General features: G+C 37.8%; 2 protein-coding genes across 9 annotated transcripts in view; one reads left to right on the top strand and one right to left on the bottom strand.

Moving 5' to 3' along the window:
- Positions 1–1,286: 1,286 nt before the first annotated feature.
- Positions 1,287–20,008, bottom strand: part of casp7 (caspase 7, apoptosis-related cysteine peptidase) — a 21,053-nt gene continuing 2,331 nt past the window's right edge. Inside the window, exons 2-10 of one of the 6 annotated variants that reach the window (XM_063003052.1) lie at positions 18,932–19,059; positions 16,195–16,381; positions 11,156–11,281; positions 8,855–9,006; positions 7,894–8,022; positions 5,272–5,447; positions 4,950–5,088; positions 3,656–3,759; positions 1,287–2,673 (exon numbers count right to left, since the gene is read on the bottom strand). In XM_063003052.1, the coding sequence (XP_062859122.1) occupies positions 2,509–2,673; positions 3,656–3,759; positions 4,950–5,088; positions 5,272–5,447; positions 7,894–8,022; positions 8,855–9,006; positions 11,156–11,274 (984 nt within the window). In that variant the 5' untranslated portion in view covers positions 11,275–11,281; positions 16,195–16,381; positions 18,932–19,059 and the 3' untranslated portion in view covers positions 1,287–2,508. Of the gene's footprint in view, positions 2,674–3,655; positions 3,760–4,949; positions 5,089–5,271; positions 5,448–7,893; positions 8,023–8,854; positions 9,007–11,155; positions 11,282–14,095; positions 14,171–14,361; positions 14,427–16,194; positions 16,382–18,931; positions 19,140–20,008 lie in introns of those variants that run through there. The other 5 variants (XM_063003057.1, XM_063003053.1, XM_063003058.1 and 2 more) reach the window with 5 other exon arrangements.
- nrap (nebulin-related anchoring protein) overlaps positions 17,081–20,008 on the top strand; it is a 26,214-nt gene continuing 23,286 nt past the window's right edge. For all 3 annotated transcript variants that reach the window (XR_010013842.1, XM_063003046.1, XM_063003047.1), the window contains exons 1-3: positions 17,081–17,269; positions 17,600–17,694; positions 18,259–18,346. Coding sequence is in view for 2 of the 3 variants with exons in the window: in XM_063003046.1 (XP_062859116.1) it covers positions 17,198–17,269; positions 17,600–17,694; positions 18,259–18,346 (255 nt within the window). In the remaining variant the exon portion in view is untranslated. The remainder of the gene's footprint in view (positions 17,270–17,599; positions 17,695–18,258; positions 18,347–20,008) is intronic.

Below are 20,008 nucleotides of genomic sequence, written 5' to 3'. Positions count from 1 at the left end.
GGTCTTTAACCAACCTAAACACTGCCACATCACCCCACTGCTGCGTTCTCTTCACTGGCTTCCTGTAGCTGCACGCATTCAGTTTAAAACACTGACGCTCGCCTACAAAGCCAAAAATGGACCAGCCCCAAGCTACCTTCGGGGTCTAATCAAACCCCGCTCTGTACCACGCAACCTCCGAGCCTCTAGTCTAGCTCGACTTGAGCCTCCATCCAGGACTAAAGGAAGACAAGCATCAAGGCTGTTCTCTGTTCTAGCGCCCAAATGGTGGAACGAACTTCCTCTGTCTGTCCGAACAGCTGAGTCTCTTGCTGTCTTTAAAAAACGATTAAAAACACACCTTTTTACTAAACACTTAGGCTGATTTGTACTTATTTACTAACACTTTATTCCAATCTTTTCCATTTAAAAAAAAAAAAAGAAAAAAAAAAAAAGAAAAAAGGCACTTTGGTTCTAACAGGTTTTAGCAGAGTTGTGTTCTTCGACTGTTGTCTATCTAAACTTAAGGAATGAAATGTTCACTATGGAAGCACTTCTGTAAGTCGCTCTGGATAAGAGCGTCTGCTAAATGCTGAAAATGTAAAAATGTAAATGTGTGTTCTACATACTGATTGCATGACTGAACAAGACAAGCCAATAGTAAAAACAAATGAAGAAATAAATTGTAGAGAACACTTACATGGTTGGTTTTTTTAGCAGCTTGTTGCAATAATATAGTCACTACCTCAGTAAATGAAAATTATAAAAGCATACAATTTATGAAATACAGCGGTATCTTGAAATTCAACGTCAATTGGTTCTGGGACTGTCGTTAAGTTTAAAAGGCGTTCAGTTTCAAGGTATTTTTTCCCATAAGGATGTATGTTTTGTTAATCTTAAATTAATAAAATAAACGTTGAGTTTAAGGGTACAAATTTCTTGACAAAGGGCTTCAAAGATTTTGAGTTTAAAGGACGTTGAGTTACAAGGTACCACTGTAATAGTTTTAAGAAGATTTGAAATGCTTTTGGATATAAATTTGAGATAAACGGTTGAGAAGTCAATAGTCTAAAGACCCACATGAATAAAAAACCATTTATTCTGGTTAAGTATTTAAATCTTAAACTCTGGACTAGTAATCCCACTTCACCAGTTGATCCACATTTCATACAGGCTCACTTGTTTCTTAGATTTTAAATTTTGGAGCAAATTAAAGATTACACTTTCCCACACCTTTTACCATCTACTACAATGTAGTTTTTAACATAAACTACAATGAAAACGTAAAAAAAACAGACATTTAATCATAGATTTAAAAATAGTTTATTGGCAACTTTATCTCATTTTAATTCTCCTTTCTCTTGCTGTTAATGTAGGAGGTCTTGTCTATGTAAACCAATGCAAAATCCTATATTCTTTACTCCTAGATTAACGAGGTCCGTAGGTCAATTGGCAACTTAAGATAGGAGTTACATAGAGAGGTCCTGAAGATACTATTTGCTTCCGTTCAAAAGAACTACACAAGGCAAATATTTTCCACTCACACTAGGATGAAGTGCTATTAATGCAGGGGATATACTGTAGAGTTTAAAGCCATTTATTTGGCATAAGATAGCTACTGCTCTTATAACTCATGCTGAGAATCGGTACATTTTGGCATATAAATCTTAGTCTTTGGCAGTACATATGTAATAAAAAGGAGGTTGTCACCAAAGACTTAGAACTGTGAAGCACCCGGGTGGCACAGCTACAATCTCAAGCTCTAAAGTTTGAAGTTCAGCTGTACCATTGACCCATGCAACACGATTGGCTGTGTTTAGAGGAAGAGATGGTCTAATGAGTCCAGGCACCTGCATGAGTGATGGTTGATATCACAGATAGCAGTGTCTTTGGAAGGGGAAAAGAAACAGTCAACGACTGCATGCATGTTGCAAAGGGTGTGTGATGCTACAATAAGAGATTGGATATGACTGTATTGGAAAGAAAAGTGGAAAATGCAGTAATAGAATAAAAAAAAAAAAAAACTTATATAGTTGAACAGTCTATAGCATGTTTTAAAAGCAGTCTTTGGAAGAACCTACTAAGTGAAGAGACAAAGTAGAAGAGAAACTGTTTTCACACATATATAACACTTAGAGTTTCCAGCTGGTCTGGTTTATCCCTGAATATTGAGACCAATTGGTCTATTTGATTTCGTTCTGTCCGTCAGTCAGTCAGTTAGAATGAAACTCCAGCTGTTTTTACTGTCACCCTTGTGAAAATGTGCACCGTTAAAAATCTTTAAAACAAAAATCTTAAAATATATTTTACAATAATAGACAGCAGAAGACATTTCCCTCTGATGTTTTTTGGTCAAACGTATGAACTGTATGTATGTGCTGTAGGTGCTGATGTAATGAGTAACAAATAAATCAGTGTAAAAAGTAATGAAAAGGCTGTAAAAACAGTCTGAGGTTAAGTGTAGTCATCAGTTGAAGTAGAGTTCTTTGGTCAACATCGAAACAACACAGGGAATCTGCTTCTTCTCACTTAAGCGAGGGTCTTCAGACCAGGACTCAAAGTGGTTGGCCACTTTATAGTTGACCCGAGTGAGGATCTGCATGATTTCCAGGTGCTTGCCAGACTCATTGAGGACACTACAGAGGGCCTGGACGAACCAAGAGCCCTGGCCTGGATTCCTCCAAGAGTAGTAACCTAAAGAAGAAAACACAACACTGGCTTAGAAACAGTATCATGCAACCTCCGAGCCACTAGTCTCGCTCAACTTGATCCTCCATCCAGAACTCGAGGAAGACAAGCATCAAGGCTCTTCTCTGTACTTGAACCTAAGTAGTGAAACAAGCTTCCTTTGTCTGTCTGAACGTCTCTCGCTGTTTTCAAAAGACAATTAAAAACCCACCTCTTTACTTTTTACTATTTATTCCTTGCATACAAAACCCTTTGGTTCCAACAGGGTTTCAGCAGATTTTTATTTTTGGACTGTTCACTATGGAAGCACTTCTGTAAGTAGCTCTGGAAAGGAGCATCTGCTAAATGCTGAAAATGTAAACGTAAGTATATAATACTGATAAAATGAACAGTATTTATTAGTCTGGATTTATTCATATAGAAATATTTGAGAAGGGGATTTTGCCAGTATTATATTATACCTATAAAAATCCATTTGAGACCTGATAGCTTAGATTAAACTCTTCAAGCCAGTTATGCACAATAACAGGTATAATGGTGGTGTGATATAAAACAATAGGTGCCTATCTGGGTAGTCAGACCAGTTTAAGGGGTAAACATGCAAAGTTTACACAATAAAATCATTAAAGACTTTTTATTTTGCGACTTACTAACCTCTTCATCCTGATAATGATTGTGGTGGGTCTGACACCACCCGAAAAGAAAGAATGCATCCTGGACAATTTATATTGCTGCTACCCCCACCCCCAATTGAAGAGAGCATGTGCCAGTTTATTTAAGGCCAACAAGTGCTTGCATTCACTTATTGCACTCCCACAAAATGACAATTTAGAGTAACCAGTGCACTTTTTGAAAAACATGAAAAACTCAAACCCAGCACCCCTAAAGCTATATTATTTTGCAACATGCATTTTAATAGCTATGTGACTGTGCCAACTTTAATACATAAAATTATTAGTAATTTTTACTATGCTGAAAATTAATTTACCTGCAAGTGAACTTGCATGTGTCCCCTCCCACTTTTAGCAACATGGCTGTGTTGTTTATTGTAACAAGATAATGTTACTGTCAGGATGTGTGATAGTGTTACTGCTGGTATAAAAGCGAAAGACATGGAAATGTTGTCAGGCCAGCAGAACTTTTTATCTGAACAGAACTTTTAAAGGTTTATCTGTTTGTGTGTATAAATATGTCAACATGGCTATTTTAAAGGGGGAAAATAAATGATAGGCAGAAAGCATAAATGCTCTAGAATCCACAGATAGTAACCAGTGGCAACAATCAAATCCGTGTTCCTGTGTGGTAAAACCCCTACATTAGCCACTATGTACACTGATCAGCCATAACATTAAATCCACCTCCTTGTTTCTACACTCATTGTCCATTTTATCAGCTCCACTTACCATATAGGAGCACTTTGTAGTTCTACAATTACTGACTGTAGTCCATCTGTTTCTCTGCATACTTTTTTAGCCTGCTTTCACCCTGTTCTTCAATGGTCAGGACTGGCATAAGTGTCTGATCCACTCATTTAATGGTCAGGACTTTCACAGGACCACCACAGAGCAGATTTTAATTATTTAGGTGGTGGATCATTATCAGCACTGCAGTGATACTGACATGGTGGAGTTTTCAAATACCATGTCCACTTACTGTCCACCTTGTAGATGTAAAGTCAGAGACAATCGCTCATCTATTGCTGCTGTTTGAGTTGGTCATCTTCTAGACCTTCATCAGTGGTCACAGGATGCTGCCCACAGGGCACTGTTGGCTGGATATATTTTTGGTTGCTGGACTATTCTCAGTCTAGCAGTGACAGTGAGGTGTTTAAAAACTCCAGCAGCGCTGCTGTGTCTCATCCTCTCATACCAGCACAACACACACTAACACACCACCACCATATCAGTGTCACTGCAGTGCTGAGAATGATCCACCACCCAAATAATACCTGCTCTGTAGTGGTTCTGGGAGAGTCCTGACCATTGAAGAACAGCACGAAAGGAGGCGAACAAAGCATGCAGAGAAACAGATGGACTTACATCAGTAATTGTAGAACTACAAAGTGCTTCTTTATAGTAAGTGGAGCTGATAAAATAGACAATGAGTGTAGAAACAAGAAGATGGTTTTAATGTTATGGCTGATCAGAGTATTTTCCTTTTTCTTTTGTATTCCAGTAACCAATAAGGTATTAGCGTCCAGGTCAAAATGTTGGTATTTTTAAGAATGTAAACATGTTTTTTCCCTTTACTTTGGAATATACATTCTACAGTGTATGCATTACCTGGAACAGTGGAGTATGCAAACAAAAAGTCTGCCTCCACTGGAATCTTGTGACTGGGGCTTGCATCTGTCTCCAGAGTGTCATTAGGTGATCCTGAGTCAGTCTGTATGCCGTCATCAAACTCTGAACCTCGACAAGCCTGTGAGAGTAACTCATTAATATTCTCCACAAGCACACACAAAAAAATTAACTGGGTAAGTGAATATGCTAAAAACACAAGCTAAAATAAAATAAAACCAAACCATCCTTTGCAGGATCTGCTCTGTCTCTATGCCATCTTATATCTCCTATTCTTCTCCTCAAGTTGCTAAGCTCCTCTTACCTGGATGAAAAATAGCTTGGGTTTGCCCACAAGGCTCTTGCAAACGTCTCCTCTAAACAGAGAGGTCAGGTTCTTGATAGGCATGACCCCATCAGTTCCATAAATCATGCCTTCCTCCCCATGGCTTAAAAGAATGCAGGCAAAACAAGCACTGTTGCTGTGATCCTCCTCCGAAGCTAAAACACATCACACACAGGAAAAGACAAATGTTCAAAGAGTTTAATTCTCTAGTCAATAGAAAATTGACTGTTGTTTATAAAGTGTCTCCCCAAACTGTTGCTCTTGTAAACTGCTTTGCATTCACCTCTCTGACAAGTTCATCCCAAATCAGCTTATTTAAATCTTGTTTAAATTGCAGACCATTCCATGATTGAAACCTTCACCCTTGATCATGTCTTCTCCGGTTGTTCTGACATAGCTTGGAGGTATGCTTCGGGTCATTATCTTGCAGTAGAATGAACCCAAGACAAACTGGAAGTAGACACAGATGGTGTTGCATGGAGCTAAATGCTGTGGTAGCCTCATTGGGTCAGAATTCCAGTCCAACTGTGCAGGTTGCTGACTATGGCTTCAGCAAAAAAAAGCCCCAGACCATCACACTTCCTCCTAATTTGACAGTTGGTGACACACATTGTGCAATCACCTTTCGCCTTCTCAGCAGCGTACAAGAATCCAGTGTGATGAACTAATGGTTTAAATCTTTGATTAATTAGTATTAGGGCTGTCGAAGTTAACGCGATAATAACGCATTAACGCGATTTCAATTTAACGCGATTAAAAATAATAGTGCCGTTAACGCAAATTCTAGTTAATGTTGAGACTTGACTGGTAGAACTACAACGCTCGGTTACATTATGTTAACATTATGTTAAAACAAACGTTTTAATGTCGGACTTGCCACCGTTTTTCATTTGCGGTTTGTTAGCATAATGTAACCGAGCGTTGTAGTGATGCACTTATAAAGAAATAAATACACGCTATATTCACAAGTTGTCGGGAGCAGAACACTTTTATTAACTTATTCTGTTAAGGTACCAAATACCGGAAAGCTGAGTCAAGCACGTTAGTCCATGAACTATGGAAGCCCCAAAGGGTCAAAACACACTCACTTCGTGTAGAAACGGCCATCAAACCATTGTCACAATACAACCACAGAAAAGTCTGTTACAATAACTACGCCTTATCCCACCTAAAGCACCGCTGATCTACAATGTTTGCTGATGGAGAAATTCTAAACTACAATCTGACATTTACTGCCTAGTATGTGAGTGAATAAAACTCCCTTACAGTTTTCTCTTGTCCCAGCAGTTTTTAACATCAGTACATTTAGCATAAAATGTGTTCACCATTTTAATTGTAACATTTCACATAAAAATCCTTGTTTTCTATAACATTTACACAGATTTTTTTTAATGCGATTAATCGTGATTAACTATATGAAATTCTGAGATTAATCGCGATTAAAATTTTTTATCGTTTGACAGCCCTAATTAGTATATAACCTTCTTCAGGTTGTCTCTAGTTCACTGCCATTGCTGCACGGCCCAAAAATGCTCACTTTTTTGATCTTAGCAATGGATATCATGCAGCAGCTTGACCTGTTAATCCTGCAGCTGAAAGTCTCTTCACAGTTGGAATTAAAATGTCAACTGTGCTTGTTATCCTGTGAGTCGCCTATCTAACAATAAGTTGACTTCCTTTCTTCTAATGCTATTCTGTCTTTGGGTCAAAGTATCCCTCAGCTTTCCTAACTACTCCAAGTGACCTTTTACTACCCGTTATGTCATAGTATTTTAATTAGGGCTGTCAAACGATTAAAAATTTTAATCTCAGAATTTCATAAAGTTTATCGCGATTAATCGCATTTCAAAAAATCTGTGTAGATGTTATAGAAAACAAGGTTTTTTAAGTGAAATGTTACCATTAAAATGGTGAACACATTTTATGCTAAATGTACTTATGTTAAAAACTGCTGGGACAAGAGAAAACTGTAAGAAAGTTTTATTCACTCACATACTAGGCAGTAATACTATCCAGCAGAGACCCTTGACTTCGTATATATGTCAGATTGTAGGTTAAAATTTCACCATCAGCAAACATTGTAGATCAGCGGTGCTTTAGGTGGGATAAGGCATAGTTATTGTAACAGACTTTTCTGTGGTTGTATCGTGACAATGGTTTGATGGACGTTTTGACCCTTTGGGGCTTCCATAGTTCATGTAATAGCATGCTTGGCTAACGCGATGACTCTCGGTACCGTAACAGAAGAAGTTAGTGTTCTGCTTCCGACAACTTGTGAATATACCGTGTATTTATTTCTTTGTTAAGCGAGTGCATCACTACGATGCTCGGTTACATTATGATAACAAACTGCAAATGAAACAAACGTGGCAAGTCCGCCCCACACTTTGAGAAACGCTGTCTTAATGAGAGATACCATGCACGGTCAAGTCTCAACATGAACTACGGATGACTCGCAGGGCCAAATAGAATTTGCGTTAACGGCACTATTTTTTTAAATCGCGTTAAATTGAGATCGCGTTAATGCGTTATTATCGCGTTAACTTCGACAGCCCTAATTTTAATACAACCATAATTTTTTTTACATTTTGAAAACCTTACCTTCTTTAAGTATATGTATAATTCTTTCACAGGTTTGGTCATTTTTGAGGACGACCTCAAAGCCCAGATCCCTAAAGCATTTAATCAGCGCTCCTGCATCCCGGTCTGTGCCATTGCGTACATTCATTCCTGAAACACACACAACATAGTGTTACAATTTTTGCTAGTTTATTGATGCGTTTATACAGATATTAACTATGCATTTCTTTTATTTAAAGATATTCTTAGCATAAAACTATAGAATAATGATATATTCATTATTTTATTAATTTATTCATCCTTATTTCCTACTTTATACAAGACAGGGATACTTCTAAACAAAATGCTAGCCAATTGCAGGCAAACACTTCTTTACTCTACCATTTACTTACACCTAAGGCCAATTTAGAGTAGCTAAAAATCAGATCAATGATTACAATTGTCCAGACTATTGTCTTGATTAGTTCTTTATGGATGTAAAAGCTGGAAAGTAAGAATATTAATGTCTTTGAGCGTTGGTGGTGGCAAAAACTTTTGAGAAAATCTTTTTTATTTTGTACATATTAAGAGAAAAACCAGTTCATTTAAAAAGACAATTATGCTTGGAGAAGTTGAAGGCAAAAGAGAAAAAGGACAGCAAAAAGGTGGATGAACAGAATTAGAGGAACAATGAATGAGCCATTAAGAGGCCTGAGGACCCAACAGAATAAGAGTTCTGTAGAAACTATCCATATGGTCTCCAGGAGTAGAAATCGATTGGACAGCACTTAATAATAATAATTAAAATAATAATAATAATAACAAAAACTGAGAACCTGGCAGGAACCTATAAAAACATGGCAAACTTTACAAAGCCAGTAACTAATAGGCCAGAATTAATGAAATAAAATAAACTTAACTAATAAAGAGGTCTATGCTTACAACAAAACAGGTTACCAACATAAACATTTTTTATGGCAAATAAAATGTAAAGAAAATATACCTGTCCTTATATCAAAGTTTTTATTGTTGATGATGATACACTTGCCCACCCGCTGGTAGTTCATCTTATACTGGAATGTTGGTGAAATGGCCCTGTACTGGCGTTCAGAGGAATGGTCCTTTTTCTGCGACGTTTCATCCTTGTTCTTCTTACTAAAAAACAGAAAATTAAGGACATTTAAAATACAGCCTAAATGCCCAACAAAAGGAATTATTTGTTTAATTACTGCGCATTTATAGTAGTATGAAACATTTTCTCTTGGAGGATGTAAATGAATCAGATATTTTTATAATTACATATGAAAAAGGCTAATCATTTAATATTGTTGAGGTTTGGACAGGTTGTATTTTCATATTTAACATAAATTAAATTTAATGCAGCACCACTTATTCTTTTATTAAGTAAAATATTCTATAACTTAGGTTTCTAGGTAAAGCAGTAATACTTTGTATTAAGCAACAACTCTAGAGCCAATAATAATAATCAAACGCTAACCAAAACAAACTTTGTAAATATAAATATGCAAAGTCTTTGCGGTTTAATAAAAGTCTAAGTTTAATATCTAGTCAAGTGTTAAGCTAACATATGTCCAATTGTTAATTTTATTTTCCCATGTATCTTCACGTAACTTTCACAGACCTATTTCCAAATTTCATATATCAATCCGTTGCAGCCACTGGACAAACAATATGTACATGTATTCTAGAATAGCTGGGTCATTATAACCTTGACAATTAATCCAATCCTATTATTCTATCCTGATCCTATCCTTTTATCACACATCACCCACCACACACACAGCTGGGGCACCACAGAGGGGTGAACTACTGCTCCATAGATATCCCATGTGATCATTGAAAACTTGCTGCTACTATAAGCAGCAGTTTGCCAGTGACACATATCTTGTCCTACAGGTCCTAACATGAGTAGCAGTTCCTCAGCTGGCATTAAAGCAAACCTACCTGTGTTCTTCATTTGGCGCTACACCACTCTGCATTGAAATGTGTTGTTCTCCACTCTCGATCAGCTTGTGCTTGTCCAAACGTGACCTATTTGGCCTAAGTTTTTTTGTGTGCAGTTTTCTAGGATCCCGACATGCTCTATACAACAAGTGGAGCAATAGCTGTGCTGGCCAGGGGATGTGTGTGCTACCTGAGTCAGCAGCCACACCAACCCTAGAGCTTTCTATAGGCCTATTCAGCTACGCTTCTGAGGTCATCTGGGACACTACTGACCCTCTGTTAACTGGCACACAATCAATGAGATCCAGAGATATGTAAACGAGTTAGAGTCTCGTGATTTAGAGTCTGCAAACATCATTGGACACTTATTAAGTTATTTCACAGCAGGTACAAACAAGTACAGTACAAAAAGACAATACCATAAAAGAATAATTTTGGCTTATGTTTTTTTATATGCTATTCAAACTGGTTCAAAATTTTTTGTTTAAATAGCAAAACAGCTGAACGTTTAGAAGCCTGCTTAGTGCACAAGACTTCAGGTAATGGCTTTTCTGTCCTTAGTTACACCTCTGACATAAATGTGAAATGTGTATGCATCTTTTCACATATTAAGATTAGGAATGTTTAGTCTGTCCAGTAAACAGCAGACTTACTAAAACTAAAAATTTTAATTAAAATCTATATAAAATGTGTTTTTAATGAAAAGTAATTCAAATGACCCAAGACCCAGTATTATTTACCTAGAAGAAAGTTAAGATGACAATTAAAAATAAAAAAAATTAACTTAATAATAGAAAAACAGTCAGCCAGAGATTTGCTTTACCGTCACTGTCCCTCAATATGGGATTAGGTTTCCATTTTTGTAAAGAACACAGCAGTTATATTTGAATATATTTAATAATTTTATTTATTTTTTATTATTATTTACCTGTTTGAGTCCTAAAGAAAACACTTGGCTGAAAAGTTACTGCCTACGAATCATACAATAAAGAGTCATGCTTATTTACTAAGATCACTTGACAAAAACATGACCTTGTGTATCATAAGATATTAAGATAAGTAATGAAGACCCAAACAGAAAACAGGATTGCCCAGAAAAACATCTCCCACAAGGTCTTAAGGAGTCAGAATCGACTTATAGGCACGAAATTGTAATAGTAATTGTCATGAGGTGCCACCTGGTGGAAAAAACACATACGCACAGGGGGTCTCAAAAGTACCCCTTTAAAAGTTCTGACTACCCAGACACAGTGCTGCTTTGTTTGCACATCACATTCTTACCAAAAAAACTGGTTAACTTCACCCCACATACAAGGATATGACAAGACATTTTTTTTACCTTCCAAATAGAAGAAATCTTCCTTTACGATCAGGTTTTGCATCTGGCACATCCCCCTCGCCAACTTCGCCATCTTCTTCATAATCTTCATTGTTAGCATGTAAATTATTTTCATCCATTATGCACCTATTGAAAAACACAACCCACATGTTATTGATACTGGCTAAATAGTTCCCGTAATCTTTTTAATCTGGAAGCTTTTTGTTCAACACTTCCTTAAAAAGCATATTACTGAGTAACTACTATGAACAGTGAGTATAACCGGATCTGTACTAACTGATCTGTGAGTTGGATGTGTTAATGCAATCATGCTTTTACTTTAAGATGCAAAGGCAAAAGTTTCTCCCCAAAGTCACACTGGGGTCTTGCGTCAATGATCAAGGAATCAATAGTCTGTTTAAATATGCATAGCAGGCTGCACTGTACCATTACATGTAAATTAACTACAATTCTCACATTACCAAAGCTTTATCCTGGTCAAGGTCACTGTGAGTCCGGCTTCCCCAAACACTCTGCCAGCTTCACAATTTTGTGTCTTGAAGCTCATTTGATTGGGCTATAAAAACTAAAAGGGGACAATTTAAATACGCCTATATTCTTTTCAAAAATACAACTGGTATCCAGTATATTTGATTTTATTTCATTTATTTCATTTTCTTCATCACTGGGCAATGCAGTATGACACTCCAGACAGGACACCAGTACATAGTTGGGCCTTGGCCACCCCCTTACATTCAAAGAAGCGCTTCTTTTGATTTTATGTCTTTAAATAATTTGAAAATTATTAAAAAACTTTTAAATAACACTCCAGTGACTGCAGCAAGTAAAAAAAACTGTAAACATGTATCCTGTATAATAGTAATTATCTTAAAATAACTAAAATAACAACATTTCACATAATAACAATATTTCACATATTAACAGCCAAACCTATCATAACATTGCCCTATAAATATTATACAATTGATTGATTGACTGATTATTTTATGGATCCCCAAAAAGAAATTGTAATGTTACAGCATTTCACATCACAGACATCACAAACACATAATTTGTGCAAGAAAACATTACATTTTCGGCATTTAGCAGACGCCTTCATCCAAAGCGACTTACAATTATCACTGAATGCAATTTGAGCAATTGAGGGTTGAAAGCCTTGCTCAGGGGCCCAACAGTGGCAACTTGGCAGTGATGGGGCTTGAACCAGCAACCTTTGTATATATACATATATATGTTTGGAGTGCTAAAGGTCAGAGCGCAGGGTCAGCCAATGTCTGCCCCTGGAGCAGAGAGGGTTAAGGGCCTTGCTCAAGAGCCCAACAGTGGCTACATGGCAGAGCTGGGATTTGAACTCTCAACCTTTCAGTTGACACACCAACGCTAAACCCACTAGGCTACCACTGTCCCAAATAGGCTTAAAGAATAGACTTAAAGGCCGCTCAGGTAGCGCAGCGGTAAAAACACACGCTGCAACCAGGCTGGGATCTCGAATACATCGTATCAAATCTCAGCTCTGCCTTGCTGCCTGAAGGCTGAGCGGCCACATGAACAACGATTGGCCGGTTGTTCAGGTGGGCGGGACTAAGCTGGATGGGGTCTCACTTTGTCAGAATGGTGCAATTACGACCTCTGCTGGCTGATTATAGGCACCTGCACAGAGGTGAGGAAGGAGCGCTCTTAGGGTGTGTCTCCCCTTATACAACAGTTAGTTCCGACCTTACAATCTGATTGGTTGAGAAGCGTTCTAACCGTGCTGATATTCGTGATAACAGCACGGCCTCCGCTGACGCGTTGCCAGTAACGACTAGCTTCATGCACACAAACGTGCACACAGGCGACACAGACTTTTTTCCCGATCGCGTTTTAAATCCGTTATCTGATATACAATCTAGCGCACTGTGTAGGGAACATAAATCAATTGTCTAATTCACTATCTAGTGCACTATGTAGGGAACATAAATCAATTGTCTAATTCACTATCTAGTGCACTATGTAGGGAACATAAATCCGTGATCTGATACACAATCTAGTGCACTATGTAGGGAACATTAATGTGTTTGTAACGCGAACAGTTAGTTTAATAGCCCAGTTAGCAGCTTCTAAAAGTTCTGTTATCACCTATATCCTCTGGTGTGTGCAAGAAGTTTTTTATTTCTTTTTTCCCTTCGGAGGTTCTTGCTTTCTTCTTCTTGTTGTTCTTACCTCCCTGAAATGAGTTTTTGCAACTTGGGATGTCTGCTTTGTATTGTTAAACTTTATATTCGTTGTGGAACTACTTTTTGGCGGAAGGTATTGTCAATATTAAAGCATATTTATTATGAAATTCAGGGCTTCTTTGTACTTAAGCAATAGAACACTTGAGGTCGTGTGTTATCGCGAATAACATCACGGCTGTGATGATCTACGGCACTCACCTTTGGTTCGTGCCTGCGACCAAATCACAGCCGTGATGTTATTCGCGATAACACACTCCCTCTCATGTTCTATTGCTTAAGTACACAACGCTAGGTGGCACAACACTCGTCAATGTGTGGGTGATAAGACGCATGCGGCTTGCTGCCCACGTGTCGGAGGGGGCGTGGGTTAGCTTCGATCTCCTCGGTCAGAGCAGGGATCGGCAATTGGGCAATTGGACACGCTAAAAAGGGGGAAAAAGGGGAGAAAATGCATAAAAAAAGAAAGAAAAAAAAGAATAGGCTTAAGGTAGTTTATATTAAATAAATAAAAATACAATATAAATTAGAAAAGAACATATAAAAGACAAATAATAAATTACTAAAGATTGTGTACAGGTAAAATTCGTTATTATAATAATAGATTCAATGATATTAAAAGATATAAAAATCAACAGGGAGCACAGTGGCACAGCTGGTGAAGCGGATGGTTCGATTCATGATTCACCATCTGTGAGGAGTTTTGCATGTTGAAGTTTTCGCTTACCTCACAGGAACACACAGAAGGCGGAAAAGCTCCTTTAAACCGCCGCTAGGTTTGATAAAGTGAAGTTTTCTTGCGGGTTCAGTCAGGGTTTAAAAAAAGCCCAGCCCTGACTGGGAAGCAGCGGTTAGCGGTTCACTTACACAATAAATGCGGTTCTAGTCAGGTTATATTAACTTAGCTTAACTAACCACCATTTTAAGCTAGCTAAATGCTAACCTGACAACTACGTTACAGCTAACTAAAGTTTAGTAAAGTATACAACTTACTTTAATCTCACAGTGTTCTGCGAAAACGTATTTTATTAATATCAAATATTAATATCAAATATTCTGGACCAGGAAACCTTCACACAGATTTTAAGGTGGAGAGAAAATGAAAGTAGCTGACAGAATAGCTTTCCTAATGACTCGCGTATGTCATTTAAAGACACAGTACCGTATAAGCGAAGTACACAGTGTAATACGACCATTCATACACCAACCCATTCATTGTCTGTATTTCATTCATTCATTTATTCATTGTCTGTTTTACGAACGCTTTATCCTGGTCAGGGACGCGGTGGGTCGGATTCATTGTCTGAAACCCTGGACAGGTCGCCAGTCCATCACAGGGCAGACACACGTGAGCGCGCGCGTGCACACACACACACACACACACACACACATAGACGTGGGACAATTTTAGTAGCTCCAGCTGGCCTGACGGCATGTACAGTGGTACCTTGAAACTCAACGTCAGTTGGTTCTGTGAGTGGCGTTGAGATTAAAAGGAGTTGAGTTTTAGGGTATTTTTTCCCATTAGGATGTATGGGAAACCTGGTAATGCGTTCCATGGGGTCCCGTGGTTTATGTAAAATAATAGGGTTGTTTTTGACACTTATAGGGCAGTTGTAGCCTAGTGTTTGAGGTACTGGACTAGTAATCAGAAGGTTGCTAGTTCAAGCCTCACCTCTGCCAGGTTGCAGCTGTTGGGCCCTTGAGCAGGGCCCTTAACCCTCAATTGCTTAGATTGTATACTGTCACAACTGTAAGTCGCTTTGGATAAAAGCATCTGCTAAATGTCAAAAATGTAAATGTTATACACTGAAAATAACACAAATATAATATAAACACTGAAATAAAAAGCTGATTCTTATGAATTTCTCAAGACCACCAGCTATAAGACAAGTTTAAAAGTGAAACAGTGAGGAAAATCCAGCTAAACACAAGATACATGTGGAGCTTTCAGAGTGAATCTGACGGTTATTCCACACAAATGCAGTTTCGTCTTATATGCACATTTGATGACGTTTTACTACACCGCTCAAGCTGAGCACTGAACAAAGCAACTGTTCATTGTCAATTTGAATCTAAATAAATACATTTTTAAAAAACAAACTGAACACATTGAGTTTAAGGGAAACGTTGAGTTTCTCGACGAAGGGTGTTAAGTTTCAAAGATTTTGAGTTTAGGGGACTTTTAGTTACAAGTTACCACTGTATTTGGACTTGTGGGAGGAAACCAGAGCACCCGAAGAAAACCCACGTGAACACAGGGAGAACATGCTAAAAGAACTCAAAAAATCCAGGCCTCTCTTGCTGTACCATGGTAATGCCTTAACTCAGTAAAACGCTTGCTTTTAAATCTGCTAAATGCATGAAAAACTGCCAATGTTCAGCATTTCAACAATATTTAACCAGTTAAACCACCATGGCCTACTAACCTCAAACTCCTCTTCTAGCTGCTTCCCATATTCATCCAAACCACCTCCCATATTCATCCCAACCATAATAACCCACCCTTGAATGTAAAAGTGGAAGATGACGACAGCAACAAGATGGGTGGATACAATTGTAAGTCTATGAAACTATGAGATTAATTTATTATAGCCACACTGGTTTCTGTGTTTTTAATAGACCTAAAGAGGAACTCTTAAAAGAGGAAGGACAGTCATAGCCGCATCTCAGTTTCACACATTTATTTTCAGCCTAGGCAATTTATTCATAATATTACAATGTTAAAGCCTTGAGACTGAAACACGTGATCTGACAATGCTGTACACATGTAAGAGTAGAATTACAGCATATTTTATGAGGTTTAAGTGTACAGTGTTCAATTACCCCAAAAAATCTAGAAGTCTGTAGAGGTGGGAGGTATCCTAATTAACCATGGCACTCACACTCCATGTCCCCAAGCTGATTCTTGGGAGTTGAATTCAAATATGTCAGTGATCTTTTGAGTTTTCTCTGAAGTCTTTCCTGAGCATGGTTTTTAAGACATGTAACGTCTGCCATTATATAGCATTTTCTGCAACATATAGACAAATGTAACTGTTACTCTGTAAATTATTCTTATTCTTAATTATAGCAAAGCAATTGTCACCAGGTACTCACAACAATGGACACACATTTCAACTGTATCATTCAGGGTATAATGGTTTTTAGTAAAGGAGTATATTTTGTATTATTTACCACTGTAATATTTACTACTGTAAATACTACTACTGTACCTAGTACATATTACTTAATTCATATTACCTACCGCAGCATTAGAGCGGCTGACTTAGTCTATTTAGTGACCTACTTAGTCTATCATTAAAAGGTTATGCACTCCATAACGACCAAAACTGTGTCATATTTTAGGGTGATCCAAGTCCAAAATTTTGGCCTATGTGAAAACATTGTCAAGAAAATATAATGACTAAGCTTGGTAAGTCCTTTAGTTATAAACCTGTTCACCTGTTCAATGTGTGACTAGCAGACTCTGCATGACTTCATTTACCTATTTTTGAATTGGACCACTGTGACTAAGGTCCCTAAATAAACAACAGAAAAACCTGATATTTTATTACATAAACACTGTGCATTCTCAGTCCACTCTCCCCTAACAGGCAGCTTGTCAGCCAGTTACATGACTTGACATATCTAAAAGAGGAGGACCTTTTCATCCAGGACATGTAAAAGAGAGTACTGGTCTGGGACAAACCAGATCTAAGTTTAACACAGGCCAGAGACTGAAGAACAGGGAACTGTAACTGGAAGCTCTGCTTGTTCATGTGTGGCTGGCCTAAGCCTACTGATTTTTAAAAACGTTTCTGTAGTGTCGACTTAAACAGGGAAAAAGATGAATATTCAAAACTGTGCCCGGTGTGGATTTGTTGTGTATCCAGCTGAAAAAGTTAACCTCATTGGTCAGGTAAGACTAAACCTAAAACCTAAAACGGATATAAATGGATTTTTTTAAGAAAACAATGTTTAATTTTTAAGAAATATTTAGACATTACCATGAAATGCTAAGCTACTTATATATATATTTAAATTTCCTAATAATATAATAGGGTATGTTTAACTGTTATAACGTGTAATAACATTAGTTAGGTTAGGTCAAACAGCTTTTTGTAAATTCCTTACCAGTTGTGGCATTTATATGTCTTAAGTGCAAATTGCTCTCATTAATAATACAGTAACAAGTAGATTTGAATTTCGTAGCATGTGATTTACTTTATTTGTCTCCTTTTATAAACAGAACTGGCACAAAGCATGCTTTCACTGTGAAGTCTGTAAGATGGTACTTACTGCAAATAATTTTATAAGTCATCAAAAGAGGCCATATTGTCAAGTGTGAGTACAATTTCTATCTTTAAAAAAATAAAAGCAGGGGTTCTTAACTGGGGACAAGACCCCCAAGATCTCTGAAAGGGTCATGGTAGTAGTATTGTTATTTTTTGTTATATAAAATATGTAGGCTGTGTAATTATTATAACTTGCCCACATGACATAAACTCACATTGAGATTTACATTCTAATGGTTGCTTTTAATTCTAATAAGCACTGAAAGCATTTTATCCTGAAGGCTACAATTGGTCTAGAAACTTTTCCTAAAGGTACTGTACTAAAGGTACTGTGCAGAAACACACCCCAAATCAGAAAAAAAAGAAATAAAGTATTAAGGGAAATACATAGAATACAAAACACAGCATTACTATGTTTTGGGAACAGGGGGCTTGTGAAAAATTTGTTAAATTAACATGGGGTCACACTCCAGAAAAGGTTAAGAACCCATGTATACAAATAATTTATTAAGTATGATGGACTACATCATACTAAAAATACATATGAGTGCCACTGAACCATGAGGTTTTATCAGGTTTCAGTAATTGTGCTTGTGCTATATTTAATTTACAGACATAATCCACGAAACAACACCTTCACTAGTGTGTATGAGACTCCTGTAAACATAAACGCCAAGAAACAGGCACAGGCTGTCAGTGAGGTAAGTTTGCAATTATGTTCTAGATGCCACCTAACACACCACAGGTTTCTGCATGCTACTGCTTATAAACCTGCTTATACAAAAACTGCATTATAGACACAATATGACATAAACTTTCAACAGACACCATAATCCTGATATATAGAATGGCTAAATGTATATGTACATATATACTTTTATACAATCAAGTGCCAAGCACATAACGACTACACTGTGTTATATTTTTGGGTGATCCAAGTCCTAAAATAAAAATAACAACACCAGCACCACCACCCACAAAAATAAAACTGTTTAGCTAGGTAGATGTTGCATTCATTGAAGTAATCGTGTACAATTGTTTGATTGTAACCTCTATAAGAACTATACTAAAACCTCCTACAAAGGCAGATGAAGGTTATAAAAAAAAAAGCTTTTTAATGAGGCTTGTAAAGCAGTTTTTGGACAGCTTGGTGACTCTACTGTTTTGGAATGGGGACTGAGTTTCTGCTTGGAGCTATTTCTGTGGCATGACAGCGACATGACACCCCCCTCAGGCCCACTTTATGCACTTGGTTGTTAAATTTATGTTTCAGAAAATCAGCCCACCTCGTATGCTTCCTCTCTGTTCTATGTCTCGTCTCAGGATAGCCAGCTGCTCCTGTCTATCAGTGTCCATGAGGACAGTCTCTCAATACACTCTGCAAAGTGTGCAGTCTGTGATTGTAAATATATTTCTGGAAAGACAAATATAAACAATTCCTTATTTTTTCCCATATACATAAAAAAGCACCTGTCATTAGCTCGCATATGTGTTATTATTAATGTATATTATGTACAGTGTATCACGAAAGTGAGTACACCCCTCACATTTCTGCAAATATTTCATTATATCTTTTCATGGGACAACACTATAGACATGAAACTTGGATATAACTAAGAGTAGTCAGTGTACAACTTGTATAGCAGTGTAGATTTACTGTCTTCTGAAAATAACTCAACACACAGCCATTAATGTCTAAATGGCTGGCAACATAAGTGAGTACACCCCACAGTGAACATGTCCAAATTGTGCCCAAAGTGTCAATATTTTGTGTAACCACCATTATTATCACTGCCTTAACCCTCCTGGGCATGGAATTCACCAGAGCTGCACAGGTTGCTACTGGAATCCTCTTCCACTCCTCCGTGATGACATCACGGAGCTGGTGGATGTTAGACACCTTAAACTCCTCCACCTTCCACTTGAGGATGCGCCACAGGTGCTCAATTGGGTTTAGTCCATCACCTTTACCTTCAGCTTCCTCAGCAAGGCAGTTGTCATCTTGGAGGTTGTGTTTGGGGTCGTTATCCTGTTGGAAAACTGCCATGAGGCCCAGTTTTCGAAGGGAGGGGATCATGCTCTGTTTCAGAATGTCACAGTACATGTTGGAATTCATGTTTCCCTCAATGAACTGCAGCTCCCCAGTGCCAGCAACACTCATGCAGCCCAAGACCATGATGCTACCACCACCATGCTTGACTGTAGGCAAGATACAGTTGTCTTGGTACTTCTCACCAGGGCGCCGCCACACATGCTGGACACCATCTGAGCCAAACAAGTTTATCTTGGTCTCGTCAGACCACAGGGCATTCCAGTAATCCATGTTCTTGGACTGCTTGTCTTCAGCAAACTGTTTGCTGGCT

This window comes from Trichomycterus rosablanca, chromosome 10 (assembly GCF_030014385.1).
Source record: "Trichomycterus rosablanca isolate fTriRos1 chromosome 10, fTriRos1.hap1, whole genome shotgun sequence".
NCBI lineage: Eukaryota > Metazoa > Chordata > Actinopteri > Siluriformes > Trichomycteridae > Trichomycterus > Trichomycterus rosablanca.
This window is presented reverse-complemented; position numbering and strand designations above follow the sequence as displayed.